This window comes from Varanus komodoensis, unplaced genomic scaffold (assembly GCF_004798865.1).
Source record: "Varanus komodoensis strain SLA01 unplaced genomic scaffold, ASM479886v1 scaffold11, whole genome shotgun sequence".
Classification (NCBI taxonomy): domain Eukaryota; kingdom Metazoa; phylum Chordata; class Lepidosauria; order Squamata; family Varanidae; genus Varanus; species Varanus komodoensis.
Window position 1 is genome coordinate 7,174,791 of NW_025335317.1, and position 21,163 is coordinate 7,195,953.

General features: G+C 43.5%; 1 protein-coding gene across 1 annotated transcript in view; it reads left to right on the forward strand.

Annotated features, from left to right (window-relative positions):
- SH2D4B (SH2 domain containing 4B) overlaps positions 1 to 10,544 on the forward strand; it is a 92,040-nt gene extending 81,496 nt beyond the window's left edge. The window contains exons 7-8 of the mRNA XM_044420118.1: positions 6,216 to 6,436; positions 10,452 to 10,544. Coding sequence (XP_044276053.1) covers positions 6,216 to 6,436; positions 10,452 to 10,544 — 314 coding nt within the window. The remainder of the gene's footprint in view (positions 1 to 6,215; positions 6,437 to 10,451) is intronic.
- Positions 10,545 to 21,163: the final 10,619 nt, after the last annotated feature.

Genomic DNA, 21,163 nt, shown 5'->3' on the forward strand with positions numbered 1-21,163 from the left:
CCCTGTTGAATGTGTAGTTGCATAAGAATTTTACCTGCTTCATTTTTTAAAATAAGAATTTACCAAATTCACATTTTTTTCCATAAATGGGATGATAAAAGCTTTTTCAAAACTGCAAATGAGAGATTTCCTCATTGCTCACATTGGCCATCAGAAACAGCAAAAGAATAGACCAATCTTTCATCAGTATGAACTGAAAGAGTATATATATATATATATACACACTAATGGTGGATGAATTTAGCAGTATAAAAATGCTGCATTTGCTGCACTTCTTGTCTGGATTGGCAACTGATATTGCAAAATAATTACTGGTCTGAGATATTTGGATCCTTCTGGCATTTTGCATAAACTGAAATAGGCATCAGGAGAGGCTGAGAATAAAAGAATTCAGGAGTATAGTTCGAAGAGGCACTCATTTGCAGCTCCGTAAGCTGCATGCTCCAGGAACTCATACAGCATCCACATTCCCTCTGTGCTTCCCTCTTGGTGGTGAACACAGGGAGAATATTTTGACAGCAATTTGAAAAGGGCTTTACAGCTTAATAGCCTTGATACAGCAGGAGGTTCAAGGCGACCATGAGATGCGGCAGTGGGCACAGCAGAGCAATTCTCAGGAAAGCTGCCAGAAAAGGCAGTGCTTAGCCACAGAACTGAGTTTCAGGGGGACTCTACCACTTGGCTTCTCCTGAAATCTCAGTATGACACTGGCAGCTAACTCCTAGCTCCTTGTAGGTTTGCTTTCCTAAGAAAGCCTTGAAGAAAAGGTTGGGACACCAAGTGTGGATGGAACTACAGCAACTTGGAAACAAACACTGAACAAGTGAGGGTAGAAGGACGGCAGTGCTAGCAAAAATCGTAGCCTGGAATCAAGTTTCCATCCCTACCACTAAGACTGGGGAGTCCAATTTATCCATGCTGTTTCCCCCACAGAACCCCTTTCCTTGCCTTCTCTCTGCACTCCTGGATGCTGCTTGCAGGGTCAGGCCATCATGGTAGAAACATCCCTGGGTTGGGCTCATCTAGGGAGGGTCTGAAGCTTTCTGGTAGAGCCACTGCTTTGCATGTGGGAGGCCCCCGGCTTATCCACTGGCAGCTCTGGATGGGAAAGCTCCTACCTGAAATCCGGGAGAACTGCGCCTGAGCTAGATGGACTGATGGTCTGATTGAAGCCACTTTGTATGTTCCCAGTTTGCTCATAGGACGATGCATGCAACCAGCTATACAATAATTGTAGGAATCAGATCTTAAGGAGTAGGATTTTGCATGCTTCTGTGACAAGGGAGAATCAAATGAGCAGCTCCCTTCTGGTTCTGGCTCTCCCTCCCGTGGGATTTCCCAGAAGGCACAAACACAAAGCATAGGAAGTACTCAGCCAACCATCTTCTGACTATTCAAACCTACCTCCTACAGAGTGCTCTTCCTCCATGCTCCCAATGGTTCCATACGTTCCATTTTGCACTTCCTTTTTTCAGTAAACCGACCATTTTGATGCACAATGTGTAGTTTGATGCTTTGCCACACCGGTTGCTTGTTTCCACACCATCGCCAAGTTCCCCTTCATTGTGGGAAACGACAACATTCTTCAGAAGTCATAGGACCAGATCAGATGCTAAGTGATGAGCAATTGTGTTCAACACGCCATTTAAACGACCAACACTGCAAGGGCTGTGCATAAAAATGGAGTCAGGGCCATGACTGTGGGGAGGGTAAATTTTCCCTTCCCCACCGCTGTTATTGGTAGAAAGACAATGACACCCTGCACTAGCAAATATGATATTTGGTAGGGTGTGATTTCTGTTGGGTTCAGAGAAGTATGGGAAAGGATAAATCCTGCCAGCCCATTCTTGAGCCTAATCCCCTTATCTCCACTCCGGGGAAACTTAGACACATTAAATGCAGCGTACCATCTAGTTGTCTTTTCTCGCATACGCTTCCTGTGGTACACGTCCATGAGGAATCGATCTGCCGCTACGAATGCCGCACACCTTTCCCAGCAGCCTGGATCACATTTTGAGGAGTGCTGTGTTATCCTTGAACGTATAGCTAGGAACATTTTCCCCCTGGGGTCTCTCTCTCTCTCTGCCTCTCCCATTTTTATATTCAACTGCTAGAGGGAAATTGTTTTCTGTTACCTTTGATTCATGCCAGTTCATCCTTAATGCTTCTTCCCAGCTGCAATTTGTGCTTTGGCTACCAGAAGAACAAGCGTGTCTGGCAGTCTTTGTTGCTAGTGAATCTGTGAATTCAGCCTTCAATATCAGCAGATGGTGAATCCCCCAGCAGTTTAGATTCCAGGGCCAGCTGTCTTTGATTGAGTTTGCACTGCTTCTCTGCATTTTCTGTAGATTTTTAATGCTTCAAGTTAAACTATCATAGAGCTGAAATATTAATAGCCATAGTCATCCCTAGAATGTTGGCTCAGGAAGACCGGGGTTCCAATTCCCATGCAGGTATAATGCTTGGAGCTTAAACGCACAATCAGGAGATGCCTTGGTATTCAGGGCTTGAAAAAACAGAAAAAAAAGGTCATGGTGAGGGGAACTGAAAACACACTAAAAAGGAGATCTGTTTTTACAATAAAAGTTTAAACAAGCAAGCAAGTAAGCAAACATTATTGCTCAGGTCGTGGTCTGAATGCCACTTTTCTTCTCTTTAAACCAGTTGCAAATAAGGTCTTAGATGTATCTTCTGCAAAACTAAAGGATTAAACAAGGGAAGGGAACAGGTCAGTGCAGAAGTTCATATATTCTAAATAACACTAATAAAGGCATCGAAGATTCAGAACAGGAACCCTTAAGAGAATAAGAGAGAACAAAGGAACAAAGAGCAAAGTCTGAGCATTCAGACGTTTTCAATGCTCTGGTAGGATTTCCACAGATGATGTTTATTTTTCAATAACCATCCCAAAGTGAGGAGCGATACCTTTGTGAATTTCCCCCTCTGCTCTATATGCTTTCTGGTTGTCATGAGAATGGTGCGGTGTAGGCTGGTGGGGGATGATGGATTTGAAGCAGGGAGGATAAAGATTCCATTCTTCTAATTAACACATGTTTGGCAAATGGCAGATAGCTGCAAACTAAAATAAAGAGATGAGGAAAACTGAATCTCAGAGAAGGTATAACTTCCTGAAGCTGTTGGAAGTATTGGGAGACACCTCCCTCACACACACAAAATAAAAGAGAAATGATGGGAGATCATGAGAAATCAGACCAGCTCCTTTTGGGAGAGGAGCAGCGAAGAGGATGAAAACAAACGTGTCTTGCCTAAGCTTGGATTCTTTCTTACCTGTAAAATAACACCAGTGCCTAGGAATGAAAACTGTACTTTGACAGGAAAGACAGGTTTTGCTGTGGCTTGCAATGTTTTTCCCCCAGTGGTGGGATTTAGGAGGAGGTGAACAGCTTGCATGGAATGGCGCAACCAGATTTTGGCCACATTTGGTGGTATATGCCTGAGAAGGATAGCCAATGAAAAGCTGGATGGTTGCCAACTCAGTCTTCCAATTTTATATGTTTGCTCCAGTCTGCAGTTTGGCTGGAATGGTGTTTGCTCAGTTTGTGTCCATCCCAACAGCATCTTCAGAAGAGTGGTGTTGCTTGGGACATAAAAACAGAGCCATGAATCTTGTTAGATTGTTCTTTCTGCCTAACCTACCTCTTAGGCAACAGATCAGGAAAACCTCTTCAGTTCCTTGGAGGAAGGGCAAGATGCAAAATATAATCCACAGGCACAATGCAATTAGAATGTCATCATAGTTTCTTCAGCTGAATCATCATTGCTAAACAGATGTTCTGAGAGACGTCCTCATACTAAGTCAGATCAATGGCCTACTCTACCAGATCTCCAGGGCCTCATGCAAAGAGCTTCTACAGCTCTGTCATCTGAAAACCTTTAAAAGCAGTCAATCAATCTAGCTAGCTATCATCTAGCTATCTATCCATCCATCATCCATGATCTATCAGATTTGTGCACTTGTTCATTTTCACAAGCCTTGAAAAGTGCCTACTATTTAGATGTATTTTTCAACACTTCTTGGGAAAATATCAATATTCTTCCAGTTGCTGTCCTCTTTGCTCTCTCTGTCCCTGACTGCATTGTCTGTACCGCCATGGAATCTCATCCGCTGTAGCAACCTGTGTGATGGGGCTAAGGAGGTCTTGATGCTATGCTTGCTATGATGACATCTTGGAATCTCATGAGCAAAATTGCCCATGGTCATTAAGATTAAGCAGAAAGGTGAGTGAATGGAACCAAAGACAGAATGGGCAAAGGAGGGGGGGAAATGCACGAAAGGAACACACTTCAATTCACATAAGATGTTTGCAAATTTTGGTAAATTCTTTTCAAAAACGAACTGGAAAAAATTTCTCACTGATCTCTAGCTATACCTTTTGTGGTTGTAATCACTCTTTGACAGTGGTAGGGCATCCTCCTTTAGCACAGGTAGTCTGATGGACAAGTTAGGCCCCTGTATGGGAGCATCACCGTGAGAGAATTGGAAGGGTGCCATGCAGAATGTCAATCATTAAAAAATAAATCTCAGCAGATGGCAAAGGGATGGCATTACTCTGGCCGATGCAACACTCTTGACTCAGGACAGATATGATCCACCTCTATTTTTTAGTGGAATAATCATATGTGAAAAGGAACATCATGTAACCATTGTTGGTCCTAATGTTTGCATTTTGGTGGCAGGGGAGAGAGAGAACGAGAGAGAGAGATTGAATGAAATAATCCAAAAAGCCACAGAGGCAGGGACTTGACAACGTACTGCAACAGAGCGTTTATTTCCAGTATGATTCTTCTTGGCATGTGGCACATTGTATTAGGAATCTAATGATGCCACTTCACGCAGTCGGTGTCACATGGGGTTCAACAGCAGTTTGTTCCTGCCTGCCTCACAAATGTGTAGGCAGAATTATGCAGATCTAAATACTTCCTGTGCACTTCTGGAATGTTTAATAATTGACTGCTTTGGCTGATCTTTTAGCTAACCATTTTGTGGTTACATGCCTGGATGAAAGGAAGGCTGGCTGCTATATTTTGCTCATGCTGGGAAGTGGGAACAACAAACTCAACTGATCAGGTGCTTCATGTTGCTGTGATGTGTGGGTGATGCACAGAGCACTTTCCTGGAGATACACAAGTTACCCAAGACCCAAGTATTGGCCCAAGACTGTAGATCAGCGTTCTTCAACCCAGTGTCCTCCAGATGCATTGGACTGCAGTTCCCATCACTCCCAGCCAGAACATGCATTGGGCATGATGGGCATTTCAGGACATCACATCTGGAGGACATCAGGATGGGGAAGGGTTGTGTGGATCCATAATTTGGACCTCATGATATTTGGCCTTGGCTGGGGCCAAAGCACCAATTCCAGAGATTCAGTTGGAGGATTTCTTCGCAGTTAGCATGTTAGCAAGAAAAGATAGGAAGACAGCAGAGCTCTGAGATCTCAACCAGAAACCAGAAACTGGGATTTAGCCAGTAGAACATCCTGGGTCTGCAAGAGCTGAGTCCTTGAGTGCCAAAGGGAGCAGGCATATGCAGCCCCAACCTTTAGCTGGCAAGCAGAATGAAATCTCTCAGTTGCCTGTACAGCAAGCCCTTCACTCCCCCACCCTCCATCCTAGTGCGTAGCCAAAAGAAGAGGAAATGCATCACCAAAAAAAGGACCCAGGAGGAAACTGATATGCTTAGAACTGGCATACTTATGTGTGTAGATGCAAATGTAGAGATAAATAATGAAATGTAAGGAGCACCTGTCTCTCCATAGTATGGGAGACTGCAGCCAGGCCACCTGTGTGCCTACCTGTTCAATTTGCTGCCCAGGCATTCACTGAATGGCCAGAAATTCTTAGGGCACTTTATCCTGAAACCAGAGAAACTGGAAGTGAACAAGGTGGCCCACCAGTGGAGGGTGGTCCTCTCTGAAAGAAGGCGAACTTCTACTCTATCAGCAAAGCACCGCCACCAGTCTCCTATCCCCCTGGAAAAGTCCCCAGTCTGTCATTTGGAGGACCCTGAGCAACACAGCCCCTCACTCTAGAGCTGGACATGTCAAAAGGTGGAAGTGAACAGGCCTGGGTAAAGGCAAAATCTCTGGAGGTGACCTAAGACCTTCGGTGTGTGATTAATGCTTGCTTCCAGCCTGACACTGTCCTGTATGACCACTGGTTGCATGGCTCCATTTTTGTTCTCTTTTTGGCAGGCATTATCACCCGCCAAGAGGCAGAAGAGCTGCTGATGAACAGGCCTGAAGGAGCCTTCCTTGTGCGGGTCAGTGAGAAAATCTGGGGCTACGCCCTGTCCTATCGCCACCAGAATGGCTTCAAGCATTTCCTGGTGGATGCTTCTGGAGATTTCTACAGCTTCTTAGGAGTGGATCCCAACCGACATGCCACACTCACAGACCTTATTGATTTCCACAAGGTAGGGCTTGCTATGTACAGATCAATCACTGAACTGGAGAGATGAATCACTCAAGAGAGAGTGGAGTAGTATCATAATGTCCTGCTGCTGCTGCTGCTGCTGCTGCTGCTGCTGCTGCTGCTGCTAATAATAATAATAATAATAATAATAATAATAATAATAATAATAAATCATCTTTACAAGTGAGGCCATTTCCAACTTTAGGGAACCAGGGGCAAAGCAGTGCTCTGGGAGAGGCAGGGAGATCACACAAGGCCAAACCTTAGCATCAAACATTTCACAAAGTATTACCTACACATTTCCATTGGTATATTTGCAAGTAGAAAGATTGGAACTTGTTTGCAATACACTCAGGGGACATTAGTGATTGGGTGGATTCGAAATGCAACAAATAAACAATAAATAAAAAGAAAGCAGTAGAATCTTGCATTTAATAAAGGAACACAGGGCAAGGTAATTCGGAAGCTGAATTCTGGGCCCTGCCCCCATCTGCATTCTTGCAGAATCGCAGCACTGAATAGTGTTTGAAGACCAATGCCAAATAGCCCTGCCAGTTGCAGACAGTGGGAGTCCCAGGATTGCAGCAACATATTTCTCTGGAGGAGTCCAGCTTTGAAATAAAAGTTTTGTCTCTTCCCTGCTCCCTGCATGCTCCTCATAGATAATAATAATGTGCAAAAAGACCATCCATCTAGGGAAGGAGCACTGGGACACCTGTCGGGACCAAAATGTCCATTAGCCTCTGACATTCAAAATAATATAGATTGGGATCTCCCCTGATGAGGAAAATCAATGGCTGCAGCTATGACAAGCTCGTTAGAGGACTTACTTTCCCCCTGACATGCGCAAGCAGTTCTCCCTTAATTGTCTGTGGCCTGATGGGAACCCAATATAAGACAACAGAGTTGCCTTGAGATGTAGCCCTTTCCTCATCTTTCCAGCCACATGCTCTGGAGTCCTTTCCATCTGAGTGCAACGTAGCGATAAATGCAGAAAAAGGACAGAGCCAGCTGTGGCAGTGGCTCCCTTCAGCCTTGTTTCTGTGATGAAATCCTGTTGTTTATTTTTGAACGTGTTGCCAAAAAGGAGAACAACATCCGTATGCTTCTCATTGCCCTGTGGAAAGTAGTACCAGTGGTGGTGGTTCTGACCCATCAAGGTACAAGCAGGTATCTTGGTTTTAGAGGGAGATCACCCCCCAATGAACCCACAGGAAGTTGCTGCCATGTTCCATGCATCCATGCAAAGTACACCTGGCTGTATCAGAGCTGCCGTGGGGAAGGCATCACTACCAATCCTAAGAGATCCCCATTTCCTCACCACCGCCACCCCCCGCCTGCTGCAGATTATGGGCAGGAAAATAGCCCTGAAAACAGTGAGACGGGTGGATATACCCCATAAGTCCTTTCTGTCTCAGATACTTGTCTCCAGATTTGAAGATAATCATTTTTCTTGATCCTGGATTTGCTCAGCTGAAGTTGGGCAGCACGAGGCATGGAGAACTGCTGGGGGAAGTGCCAAACACTTATGGAGAGTTATTGGGCTAATTGGGGGAGAGCTGGTTGACCTGCTCCCAGTAATCTAGGTAATGGCTTCTTTGGGAGCTATCTCTCTTCCATGCCACTCTATAGGCACACCTGTATTAGAGGGTTGCCATGTTCTTAATGTGTATGAATGTTTTCTATTTCAGGATCTCTGCCCATAAGTAGAAGAGTTAAAATAGAAAGAGCTCATCATTTTATGTTGGCGGAGGCAGAATTAACTGTCTGAACAAATTTCATTTAGTCTTGTCTTTGCCCCATCTCCACTCTCCCTCTAAATGGAAAAAATAGAGCTTATAAAGCAGCAATAAAGTATGTTTTAAAAAACTAATATGGGTAGGTTGTTTCATAGAAATGCAATGTGCTGCATCATTTCACTTCTTTCGTGTTTTCCTCAACCTGGTGCCCTCCAGGCATTTTGGGCTACACCTTCCAGGATTTCTGGCCATTAGACACACTGCTTTGGGATGATGGGAACTGAAGTCCAAAATATTTGGAGGGCACCTGATTGGGGAAGGGTAATTAAGGGGCTGACAGTGCAGTCCAATACACATGTACTCAGAAGAAATGGGATATTCATGCATCCACAGTGATGTAATGGAACCAGGGCTCACTGGGTCAGTGGAGATGCACATCAGTCACCAGCCCCCTGCCCTCCCCAAACTTCATTGCAATGCTCACAATAGCTTTGGGGAAATCAATTTCCCCAACAACAACACGTCTTTCTGAGCAATCGCTCCAGTTTTGCAACTTGGGTGGCTCAGTCTTGAATGGGCAAACGACTTTACCAAAGAGCTCCTCCTGGTGGAGCCGAATCACTAGAACTGGTTGGTTGACCTGAATCAACACACCTGCCTACATTTTTGGACTTTCTTTAGACACAGGTTCCTTAGGGAATGGACATGATGGGTGCCCATGTGTCAGATTTTCTGCTATGTCACTGGACATCATACTTGGGCATCCTGTGAGATATCCTTCCATAAGATGCTTGCTTTCTCCATGAAAATCAACAAGAGCATTGCTATTCATTTCAGTAAGATGTGTCCTTTCAACTTGCAACTCTTGTTCATTTGCTTGTTTTCTGATCTCTGGCTTTGGCTTTGTAAATATGTATGTATGTAAAGGAAGAAATGGGAAAACCCACCTTTTCTGTTCCCTTGAGGAATCCTAATGTGCCAGGCACAACAAGAAATCATTTCTTCATTGAGTAATGGCCTGTAAGCCACGGCTGAAGAAAATAAATCCAATTTTAATGGGTTTTTAAAAATGTTTTGAATGAGTGCAGTTTATGTATAAGCACCAAGATGATTCAGACATGAGGAATTCAGCTGTGCATAAGCAGGAGACAAGAGAACACATTAAAAAGATGAGGGGCTGGCAGAGGAAAAGAAAGCTCTCTCCAATGCAAAGATGCATGGGAATGGGTTAATAATGCATTCTGTGGTAGCAATGCGATTAGTTAATGCAGCTTCCTAACTGGAGAAAGAGAAGAGCTGCTATTTCCCAGGGCATGTTTATTTCACACAAATTGAAGATATCCCCCTTCCCTGGAAAGGATATGTGCATATGAGCAACCGTCTCTTTTCACTGAAACTACCCAAGCTTGAAAGATTAAACATTGCTCATAGCCCTACACAAATTCTACATTTCTTTGTTTAGCTGCCAGATCATAGAATCATACAGCTGGAAGAGGCCTAGAAGACCATTGGATCCAGCCCTTTGCTCCATGCAGGACTCAAGTCTCCCATCCAGTTGCTAACCAGGCCTGACCCTGCTTAGCTTCCAAGATTAGGCAGGGTCAGGCACTTCAGGTTATCTCTATTTGAACCTTAAGATGTGAGCTGAGTGACGTGACATGCCTCCTGCTGGACTGTACCACTTCAAGGGTACTATCAAGTACTTGAATGAAAAAGTTAACTCATATCGATCAGACTATTAATTAAATTAAATTAAAAATAAATTAAAAACAATACTAATCATTGATATGACCGAACAACCCTGTGAAAACATACGTATGCTCATAGACACACATGCAGCCATCCAGTCAGGACTTCTCTGCGTCTTGCTAACTCTGTATGTCCTGGGAGCTATTTTAATGCAGGAGAACATCCAGACCTTCAGCTCCTCTGCAGATGTGCTGATCTTGACAGATGCATTCTGACTCTGCTATTCATGTAGTTCAGCCACAAACCTGGGTTTTCCCTCCTTCCTCCTTAGAAGTAATGCTTGCTTACCTTCTCGGGAGCAGATTTGGATAGCTAGCTAGGAATCTCCCCTCCTTTGCTCCCAAATATTAAAAATCATGCTAATATCCCTCTTTCCCCCACTTTAATCCTACCAATCCATCCTCAAACTTAACACATAGGACAGCAGCATCCTACGCATGTCTCCTGAGAAGGATGTGTATTTAGCACTGTGGTTTTGTAGTTCAACACGAAGTCTTTTTATACAGCCGACTCATTTTATCTTTCTAGGAAGAAGTCATCACATCTTCTGGTGGAGAACTGCTTCTGGAGCCTTGCAGACAGACAAAGAGCCCACCTGACTACAGTCCCCTCTTTGAGTGACTGTTGTTTTCTATTTTAGAACTATCACAAATATTTCTGGAGAGCTGAAAGAATTAGTGAAGCAACTCCATCTGGAGGAAAAAAGTAACGATTATCGTCAGCTAAGACAAGCAAATGTTAATCAATGAAGAGGCCTATTGCAGAGTAGCTTTAAAAAGAAACAAACAAGTTGCAGAGATTAATTCTGTCATTGGTCATGCAAAACTGGGATGACAGAGAAACAATCCATTTACAGCTATACTTCGAAGATGATTGAGAAGATGGACAAAAATCAGATTTTAATTTTTCAAATGATTTTCAGTAACAATAGCTATGGAAATGATTGGTAAGGAGTCTTTGAACTTAGCTAATGATTCAAACATCTCCAAAAGGTGGGAGCTAGGTGCATATAACAGAAATATTCAGATTTGCAATACGGAAATGTATTAATAGGTGTTTGCTGGTTTCAAAGGACAGATGATGGCAACAGAGCCGTTTTTAAGCCAGGGTCTTTCCCCATTGTGGGTAAACTGGAGGTGAAGAGAACAGAACGGACAGTGAAAACTTCCTTCTGCCCAATCCTTTGTTCCTCATGGACTTTCTTGTCAGCTAACTCCCTTCTAGATTCCTGAACTTGTGTTCAGAGAAATATATCAGGGCAATCTCCCCCCTCCCTCCCCACTGCCCCCAGGACCTGCCAGCTTCATTTCCTTTATGCTCCAAAAGTCAGACCCCCTCCTTTATACTTGGTTGGGGCAGATCCAGGTATAAACAAACTGTGCCCCCTTTCATGTTGCTTAAGTATGTGACCGGATTCACATGACACAATGAGCCACAGATGACAAGCCATGGTGGGTTGTCATGTTGTGTGACCCCCCAAAGTTTCCTGGAGCATGGCTTCTTTGTGGGCAACATGTCACCCTGACAAACCATGGTTTGCGGTAAGGGTTGTTATGCCCATAGCAGGCTGCTGTGCCATCCAGCCTCAGGTGACCAACCCCATTGTGGGTACAGGGAGATAGCAAGTGAGCATCTTGGTGGCAGTGGTGAACTTCCTTGATGCTGTTGCCAAGCTGGTCCAGGCAGCTGCTGCTGATGGCCAGTGTTGATAGACCATCTTTGAAACCAATCTAATCGCAAGTAACCCATGGTTGCAAACATCAAATAGCTGTACAGTGGTACCTTGGCTCACAAATTTAATCCATTCCAGGACCCTGGTCATGACCCAAATTGGTCTTGACCCAAGTCAAATTTCCCCATAAGTTTCAATGTAAATAAAGTTAATCCATTCTGTAACCAATTTTTTAACGCCACCCCCTAGAGTATGATCACAGCCATCTCCCCCACCCCCCAGCATGATCGTGCGGTGAAGACGGGCGCGATCGCGAAGGCCACCCAATGCGGAGTTCACGACCCAAGGCAAAATTTTGCCAAAATGTCCGTTTGCAACTCAAATTGGTCGTGAACTGAGGTGTTCGTGAGCCGAGGTACCACTGTATTTACACTTCCTTCAGGACAAGATCCCAACGTCTTTCTTCGCTGGTCCGACTGTCCTAAGGGTGCTCCTACTTTTCCACTTGTTGTTGAGACTGGAGGTACTCAGGTATGTGGAAAGTGAAAGCATCCTTAGGATATTGACATTCAAAATGGAAGAAAAAAGAGGAGGATCTTCTTGCAAGGGCAATCTAGATCCTACGACTCTCTTTTCATGGGCACAGATCACACGCTTCTTTGGGTTGGCTGGACAGTGGGTGTTTTGACAGCTGGCAGAGCAAAGGGTGAAGAAGGGCTGTTGGAGCCCCTCTGAGTCAATGGCCAGTTTGCCTCCTGCACTTTGGACATTGTTCAAATGAAGCTGCCCATTTTCACACCTCTCCAACTCTGCAGGTGTATTTTTGTGAGGACCCCAAATATGCTAAAAATAATGGCATGCAAAAATATTTGCACTCATCAGGGGGTCTGAGCCAACACCAACATGTGGCTGGTAACCACAGAGAGCCCTTCCACACTGCTGCTTGGGCACCTCAGAGGGATTCTCAAAGTGCAGATTGTGAAAAACAGCTGTCAGCCTCTTGGGGAAGACACTGCACTGAGCTGAGAACTACCTGTGATCATTCTGAGGAGGGGGTTACAATTGTTAAGTGTATTGGCGGATATCAAAGACAGTCAGTACGGTGTAGTGGTTAGTGTGTTGGATTGGGACTCAGAAGATCTGGACTCTGAACATTCTTCAGTCATGAAGTTCACTAATCTAGAGCCTGACCTACTTCACAGGGTTGTTGTGAGGATAAAAAATGGAGAGGAGGAAAAGGACCATGTAAACCATCATGGGTATAAATATGATAAGATATAAATCAAATAAGCCTCACTCATTACCAACTTTTTATAAGGAACGATAAACACTTGTGAGGCATCAACCTGTAGCAGATAGTTTTATTTTTATTTATTTGGGAAAAGCTCCTTCCCACCCACTCCTTGTCCTGTTTTTATTGCAAACCATTTTTATTACAGTCCTTCATGACCAACAGTGCTAACATGTTTATATTTTCTACCAAAGTTTGTGTACAACATAGAGCATTATTGCTGATGAATACTTGGCTGAGTTTTCACTGGAATATAAAAAGGAATTATTTTCATTCCTCCTTCCCAGTTGTGCTCATATTTTCTACCAAAAGAGCCCCAAAACATAGTGGAGGGGGACAGATATATACATTAGAGTTGTATCAGGCACATGTTCATGTTTTGCCAGCACCTGGGAAATCTTAATGTATGGATTTAGAAGTTATGAGAATTTAGGGACATAGTACACTTGGGTTTCTTCTTGCTATCTTAAACAGTTTTTCCCTTAGCTTTTCAAAATTCTCCTGTCACCATGAGAGAGAAAGCCAGTTCTAAAAGCAGAAATTAGCTACACCCGAATGCTTCATTCTACAAGTTTCCTGTTTATCTTCTAACAACCAAGACAATAATGGCATCCTAAAATATGTACCTTTAAAGACTCCAGTGAACGCTTTTTTCAAAGCTCACTTTACAGCCTAAAAAGATCTGCTGAATTCAAGAAAATAGATTAAAAGAAACACAAATATATGAGCATCTCTTATATCAAAATGATAAAAATGAGACCTATTAACAAACTACGTAAAATTAAAGATTCAAGAATGATCAAATCAGCCTCTATTGCTCCCAAAGTTTTCCAAAATAAGGCTTGACTATCTTCTGAGCAGGGAACTTCGCAATAACAGAGCCACCACCGAAAAGTCCCTCTTCTGTGAATTTTACCAGCCTCACTTCTGAAGGTCAAAACACTAAAAGTGGCTTCTCTCCTGACTATATGAGAATATGGGATGGAAGATATAGAGGAAAGTATGGGTTTGGACGATTCCCCCAAAGTACCTGCCCAAGACAGCTGTATTCACAGTGGAGAAATAGCATCTTTGTCCAAATTGCTGGAGGACTCAGCTTGAGCTGCCTCCCATCCCACTTTCCCATGGTGCTCATAAGGATTGCTATTTCCAGCCACCCAGATGATGGTGGATCAGCAAGAAAGGTAGGAAGGGTGCCCAGGTATTGTGCAGGCCGCACAGCTGGATGCAACATACGGCCCATGGGGTACCCACATGTAGCATCAGGTATCCTGGACCATTTTGAAATTTGAAGGTCAACGCTGACAATTTGTACTGGGCCTAGAAACTAATTGGGAGCCAGTGGCACACCTTCAGAATTGATGTCAACAGCTTGTAGGTTCCTGGAAGGAAAGATCCTAAGAGATCTTATTAGTATTTAGGTTAACCTTTTGGTAATGACTACTGCTGTTCCTTGTCTTTTTTAGAGTTACATCTCTGGCATGTTGCTTGAGGCTCTTTTCACAGACTATATGCACATGCATTTCCATGTATATATCTTATTTTTCATTTGCCAAGGCCTGTAAGTTTGCAGCTGAATTGGTGAAGACAATGTAGTATTTTATATTTTGAACAGATGTGGGAAGTTTCAATAAACATCGCTCTCTGTGTACTTTTGAACAGAACTTTCTACATACATGGTCATGGTTGCGTTAGAAAATCACGAAGCAACCCTGCACGATCACCATGGTTCACACTTTTTACCATGATCTACCCGACTGAGGTCAAGTAGTTTACACATTATCATGGTTTCCATCCTCTGCACTCAGTTCTCCTGTTGGCACAGCTGAGCATCCGCTGCAGTTCTCACGGTTCATTGTTTCTTGCCTGTGTTGCCTGCCTCTTTCTCACTGGTTCACACAGACAGGCTGAATGGCTGGAGCAGCTCTTGCAGTTGCCACTCTTTCCAGGGAACTCTATGGCAATTGCATACTATGACTGTGGAATCCCCGATCCTTGGTTCAGACAACAACAAGCCTTGGTGGCATGGAGAAAGCAGAACACAAACCAGAGTTTCTCACAAATCCGCTGATCATGTTGGATTTTCACAACTGAGTTCAGACAACATGACAGACCAACAATGGTAAAAAAACCACCATAACTTATTGTGTTGTTTGAACCCAGCCCAAAAGTCTTCAGAGGCCCAGACAGATTTGGTTATTCGGTCCTGAATGATGTGACTTCCTGTACAATCTGCATTCTATGCTGTATGGATGTTTTTAGCATGTAGAGATATGCTTACATGATCAGGCTTTGAGAGGAGGTAATTCATTTTCACCAATTCACCTAACTCAGTTGGTTAACTGCTTCTTGGTTTGAGGCTGGACTACTTTCCCTATTTGGTGTAATACCAGGGTCCTGGTATTCTTGACATTCTTCAGAGATGGCTTCATGCAGAACACTTTAGAGCAAAGCAGTGGGGAAGCGACTCAAGCATGTATGAGCCAAATTGTCCTCCTCTGAGAAAGAGCAGAGTTGGTGAAAGTCGTCTTCCTGGCAATACATGCTATTGAACTCGCAGCTTCAGAGCAGAATAAGCCACACATTGGGAATAGCTAGCGGGACACTACATAATGCCAGGTGGAGGACCGTTGACAGTGTGGTCTTTATCCTGTCTTCCTCACTATTCCCTAATGAACAAATATGGGACAGTAGCACAATTTTTCAACCTGTAATACATTTTCTTTTTTCCTTTTTCTTTGGTCTGCATTTCATGCATGCCTCATATTTTAGGTTTTACTTAGCTTTAAAATAAATTCCTTGTAAATTCCCCAGCAAATGAAATTACCAGCTGGAAAACTGCAGTTTCATCTTGAGAGTTTTATTATGCTAATAAATGTCAGGATTCTCAAATAAAGGAATTGCTTTTTTTTTTTCCAGAGTCCCACAGAAATAATGAAAAACAGCCAGCCAACCCATAGAGTACCAGCAAAGAAAACCTCAACAATATATAACCAGAAACAGCAGCCATATAATACAGTAAGAGTTAACTTGAAGATAAATTTCAAAGGAAACAAAAAGTGATCATGGCAGGGAGAAATTTAAAAGAGCAAAAGCCTTACAGGGAAAAGATGCACAGCCGATGCTCGGCTGGAATGAGGAAGGGATAAAAGGGGAAGGGGTGTCTTTCCCTACAAGCATTTCTTCTTGACTCTGAGAAAACAAGCAGCTGATTAAAGGATCAATAGTGTATAGCAAATGCATGAGGAAAATGAGCTTTGCAGCTTTCCCCCCAAGTTTATCAGACAAGTTTTATGTCTGTGCGTGTTTGTCCATGAAGCTGCCTATACCAAGTCAGATGACTGGTTCATCCATCCTACCTTTCCCCAACCTGTCTTCCAAATGTCTTGGACTTCAATTCCCATTAGTCCCAGCCATTGGGGAAGTGGTTGGGGATAGGATTAGTCATCCATAGAAGCCACCAAGCCTTGAAACAGCCAAATTTAGGTTTTGTCCATTTCAGCACCGAACGTTGTGGAGTTGTTTCCCCCCAAATTTCAGTGGCAAAGCAGTAATTGCCCCCCTGTGTGGCACTGTGTGGAAAATGTCCCCCAGACCTCCCATGGTTGCTTTGCTCAGCTTCAACTGGAGGTGCTGAAGGTGGTTCCTGGGACTTGATCATTCCCTCTAATAACCTAGAGGACTTTATTGCCCCTCTAATAGCAAAGTCTGATGCTTAGTAATGACAGACATCAAACACAAACAGGACCACTGATCAACAAGGAATAGATTGCAGTGTGTTGCAGAAATACAATCATATATTTTAATCCTTTATGGGAGCAAAACAATACCAACCAGCTACAGCCTAAGAGGTCATGTGCATGTCCACCAGCCACAGAATGGTGAGTACCAGTTGGAAAGAAAAACTAGACATAGTGAGAATTTACTGTTGTTTTCCTGTCCATAATTCATACACAAACATCTGTTATCCCCCCTTAATTTTTACCTGATACTGTATCTTAACTTCTATCTTAACCCTTAATTTCTATCTTCTGTCTAGGCCTGCTTGAGCACCCAACTTAGAGAAGGGTATGACTAGCCAGTTGACTGCAACCTTGAACAGGTGGCTCCTGAGGATGTATGACCACTATTTTGCTGAAGGACTCACTTCTGTGCTCTCCTACCCCATTCAGAGCTGCAATGCCCTGCAAAATCCTCTGTCCTTGATAGCCCTGCTCAGCTCTTTTAAACCCAAGGCTGAGGCTTCTTGAATGGTGTTGATCCATCTCATATTGTCTTCTGCCATCTTTTCTTTTGCTCCTTTCAACTTCCCCAATACGATTGTCTCCTTCAGTGAGACCTTCTCTCCCTCTCCCTCTCTCTCTCTCTCTCTCTCTCTCTCTCTCTCTCTCTCTCTCTCTCTCTCTCTCTCATACCTTCTCCATCTCTGTAGGAAATACCAAATGAGGAGTGGGGAGAAGCACTTCTGGCTGCATCCCAAACTATTTATCTGAGGATTTTCCAGTGGGAAGTATAGCCTGTATGTCACCACTAAGCTCTGTAGAGAACTTCAACAAGACCATCCACTCTTGCTAAAGAATTCTCTTTGCCAGCTGTAATCCAGATGTGCCAACTGCTCACAAGAATGGGATGCAAATAGAGCAGTCTGTCTAGTGTAGCAGTTAGACTGCTGAATCTAGACTATGGAGACAAATTCTTGCTTAGCTTCCTGGGTTGCCCTTAAGGATGTAGGAATGCTGGTTTTGCTTAAATTTCAAGTTCTTTTCATCCCATGTACAGAAAATCTGCATTTGCAAATTCTGGTCAAACCTCAAGTGAGAATCTCACACATCTTCATGGGCCAAATTCTACAGGTGCAGCTATTCCCCTCACGCAGAGGACCGCATTGTACCTGCCTGACAGGTAGCTGTTAAAGTTGATTAGCAGAAGTGGTAACCCTAATTTTGCACAAACAACAGTAAGCACTAAGGACCATTGATTTGACCCAGCATGCATTTATGTTCTTGGCCCCTGGGGCCAGATGAATGAATCCATTCATTAGAATTTCTCCTACATTCATTTTTTCAAATGGATCTCAATTTCTTTTCAGCTCAAACATGAAGAAATCTGCTAAGTTTTGAGCAGCTAAGTCATCCAGCCCCTGGTTACTTTGGGTCAGTCACCATTTCTCGGCCTTACTTACCTCATAACATTGTAAACAACATTAAAGCTGAGTGGAGCCATAAACACAATCATGAGCACTTGGGAAGATGGGAAGGATAAGCAGGAACCAGATAAACGAATGAATGAATACACTAGAAGTCTTCTGCTTGATTTACTTTTATGTGAACTGCCTCAGGCTGATGGAGATGTGGAATATATATGGTCTAAACAGGATCATTTGGCACTGCACCGAAGTGCATAAGTGCCTGCAGTTCACAAGTGGTGTTCAGAATCTAATAGACTAATAGTGTAACAATCTTCCAGCCATCAAGGTGATGGTCAAGGTAGATTGGAAAGCTCAGCCGCATTTTCTGTGGATTCCCTTTTGCAGATACATCAGGAAACATCCTTTCCGTCTATGTCACTTCCTATTTCCCCTGCTTCCTACTAATGATAGACATTCACAGCAACCAAAAACAAAGTGTGAGTTCATCAGTCCAGTGGTTTGTCATCAAGCCAAACAAGTGAACCAATTAAGTAAAGTCAGGCATTTTTGACATCTGGCCTAGAAGCAGCATCAACCTCCCTGAGGGAGGAGTCAGCCCCTTTTGGAGATGATGACAAAGGTTCAGTCTGGAATCAACTTTTGACAAGAGCTAGAACTGACTCCACCAACTAAAGAGTTCATTACTTTGATAGATACTACTTGTTAACAACTGTATAATGATGCACTCTGTATTGGCAAGCCAGCCTAGCTCAATAAAGGACTGTATTTTAGAAGCCTTTTTTCTTGATCTGCTGTAAAAGAAAAAGGGGAAAGATGTGCTCATGATAGCCTTCTTGTCAAATGGCAAGTGTTCTCTGCACAATTATATTGCTTACAGGTCAACACATCCTGCTTCAGGGAAACGTTTCTGTATGGAGGGAAATCCCCAGAGTTGGTAGCAATTCTAGTTCACCGCAGTAAAGATTTCCTTGTGGTATTTTGGAAAAGAACACACGTGTCATGCTGTATGTTTTTCAGGGGGGGGGGGCAAAGCCGAGAAGGAAAAAGTGGCCACCTAAGAGAGTAGGCAAATGGGCACATCTGCCAAGTAGTTATTGGAATAATGGTAACAGGGGGCCACACTTGTAATAAGCGCAAGCTAAGGCTGAGTTTGCTTTTATTTGCAGACAGTTGGGTAGAAACTTGCCATCAACAGAAGGAGCAGCATCATGCAACATTAATTGACATTTCTGGGTGCACTAGAGAGACCTGGGTGCAAAGATGGCTCCAAAGGGTGACATGTTGCCTAATCCCAGGTGGAACCAAAACTTTCCTTTTAAAGCTTGAGGTTCTTGTGTATAAAAACACTAGCAAACTCACTATATTCTGTGGTAATTATGGATTTATTCCATTAGAAGCCTGGTCTGATTGGCTTTGCTGTTTTGCACTTCTGGATACTTCGCCAGGAGACTGTCTCAGTAGCATTTGCCAAAGAATTCTTAGGTTCACTCTGCTTTCCTCAGACACTTGGACTAACAGCAAGACGTTGAGGCTTTGCCACAAAGAGACCTCCTGATCAAATGTTGTACATTACACTGCAGAATCAGATGCTTTTGTTTCCAGGTTTATTGCAGTACCCAGTGCAGTAGTAAAGAGAAAGTTTCGAAGCCCTTTGCTTATCTTTTTCATGCACTGGTCAACACATCGGAGAGGAAGAGGATTTTGCTGGATGTTATGGCCTCTGATTCCTACTGGCCTCATGGTATCCTCCACACAAGGATTCTGCATGTGTGTGGTCTGTATGTAGCCCTCTTTTACAGGGCTACAGCAGGATGGTCCTCTATTTGAAAGCATTCTCTCTTTAAAGCACTGCCCTGTTCTGGCCTGGATTTAAAGATAAAGAAACATTGCAATCCTTAATATGACCTTTGGCAGGCTTTCCCATCCTGGAACCACCAGATGTTCTGGATTACAGTTCCCCTCTTTCCTGAGCACAGGTCATACTGGCTGGGGGTGATGGAAGTTGAAATCCAAAGCAACTGAAGAGTGCCAGGTTTGGCAAGGTTGATCTATGTGGTTTCTTCCGCTACCTTCTCTCAGTTTTGATCAAACGGGTTTGGTCGTCTTGAGCAAGATGCATTTGTGACAGAACAAAGACATGGGATATAGAAAACATCATCTGAATCCTTCCCTTGTTCTCTAGGTCTTTGGAGCAGTTTTGTGAGACTCAAGAGGCTCAGAGAAGGTCCCTAGAAGCATCTGTACTTTTGCATGAATAAATGAACCCCGGAACTTTTGGAGATTAACCAGACTCTAATAAAAAGCCCTTATATCATTTTTAATCTACGGTGGCAGAACTGTTGCATGAAGATGTTAAGTTCTTAATATCTCTTGGGAAGGCATTCAAATGTCAGGGTGTACAATAGAGTGCCTTTCTTTGCAAAACCTGGAAACCTAGTTTACAAAAAAGAAGAATGTAATACAGTGGGAGATCATTGTGGATTACAAAGCAGCTTCTGAAAATGTCAGTGGTAAATAACCCGTAAATCCCTTATTATCAATAGCATGGCCTTGATATACAGTCAAAATGCATATATCATACCAGTAAATCCACATCGTTGCAAACATTTGAGTCTGTAGCAATCCCTTCAGACCCAAGCAGAACACTGTTCTAATGCATGTGAGACCTTGGGCTTTGTTTGCAGCTGAGAAACTTCAATTAAGTTCTAAGGACTCCTGGTGTACTTGATTTTAATTGAGTTCTGTGCAAATGCGTTTGAGTTCCACCAATCTTTTCCTCATTTAGGGACAGGAATACGTGGACGCACATGTGTGTGTGTGTGTGTGCGGGAAATGAGTGTCCAAAAGCAGATTCCATCTTGGCTTCTGTATGTCCCCTGAAGTAGGCGGTCTTAGGCCTTCGGTGCAAACCAGTTACTGACTCCAAAGAGTGTTGACTGATTGAGAAGTCACTTTGCTGCCAAGAAGCTACTGATAGATGGTCTGGCCTATTGCTACTCTGATTGCATACTATGTCAGAAAGGCCTCCGTGGGTACTGAATGTAAAGATGATTGTCCTTTGTTCAGATTGATGGTTGGCCTTCTTGGGCGAGCTGGCTGGGTAGTGACCTGGTGCTCAAGTAGGCATT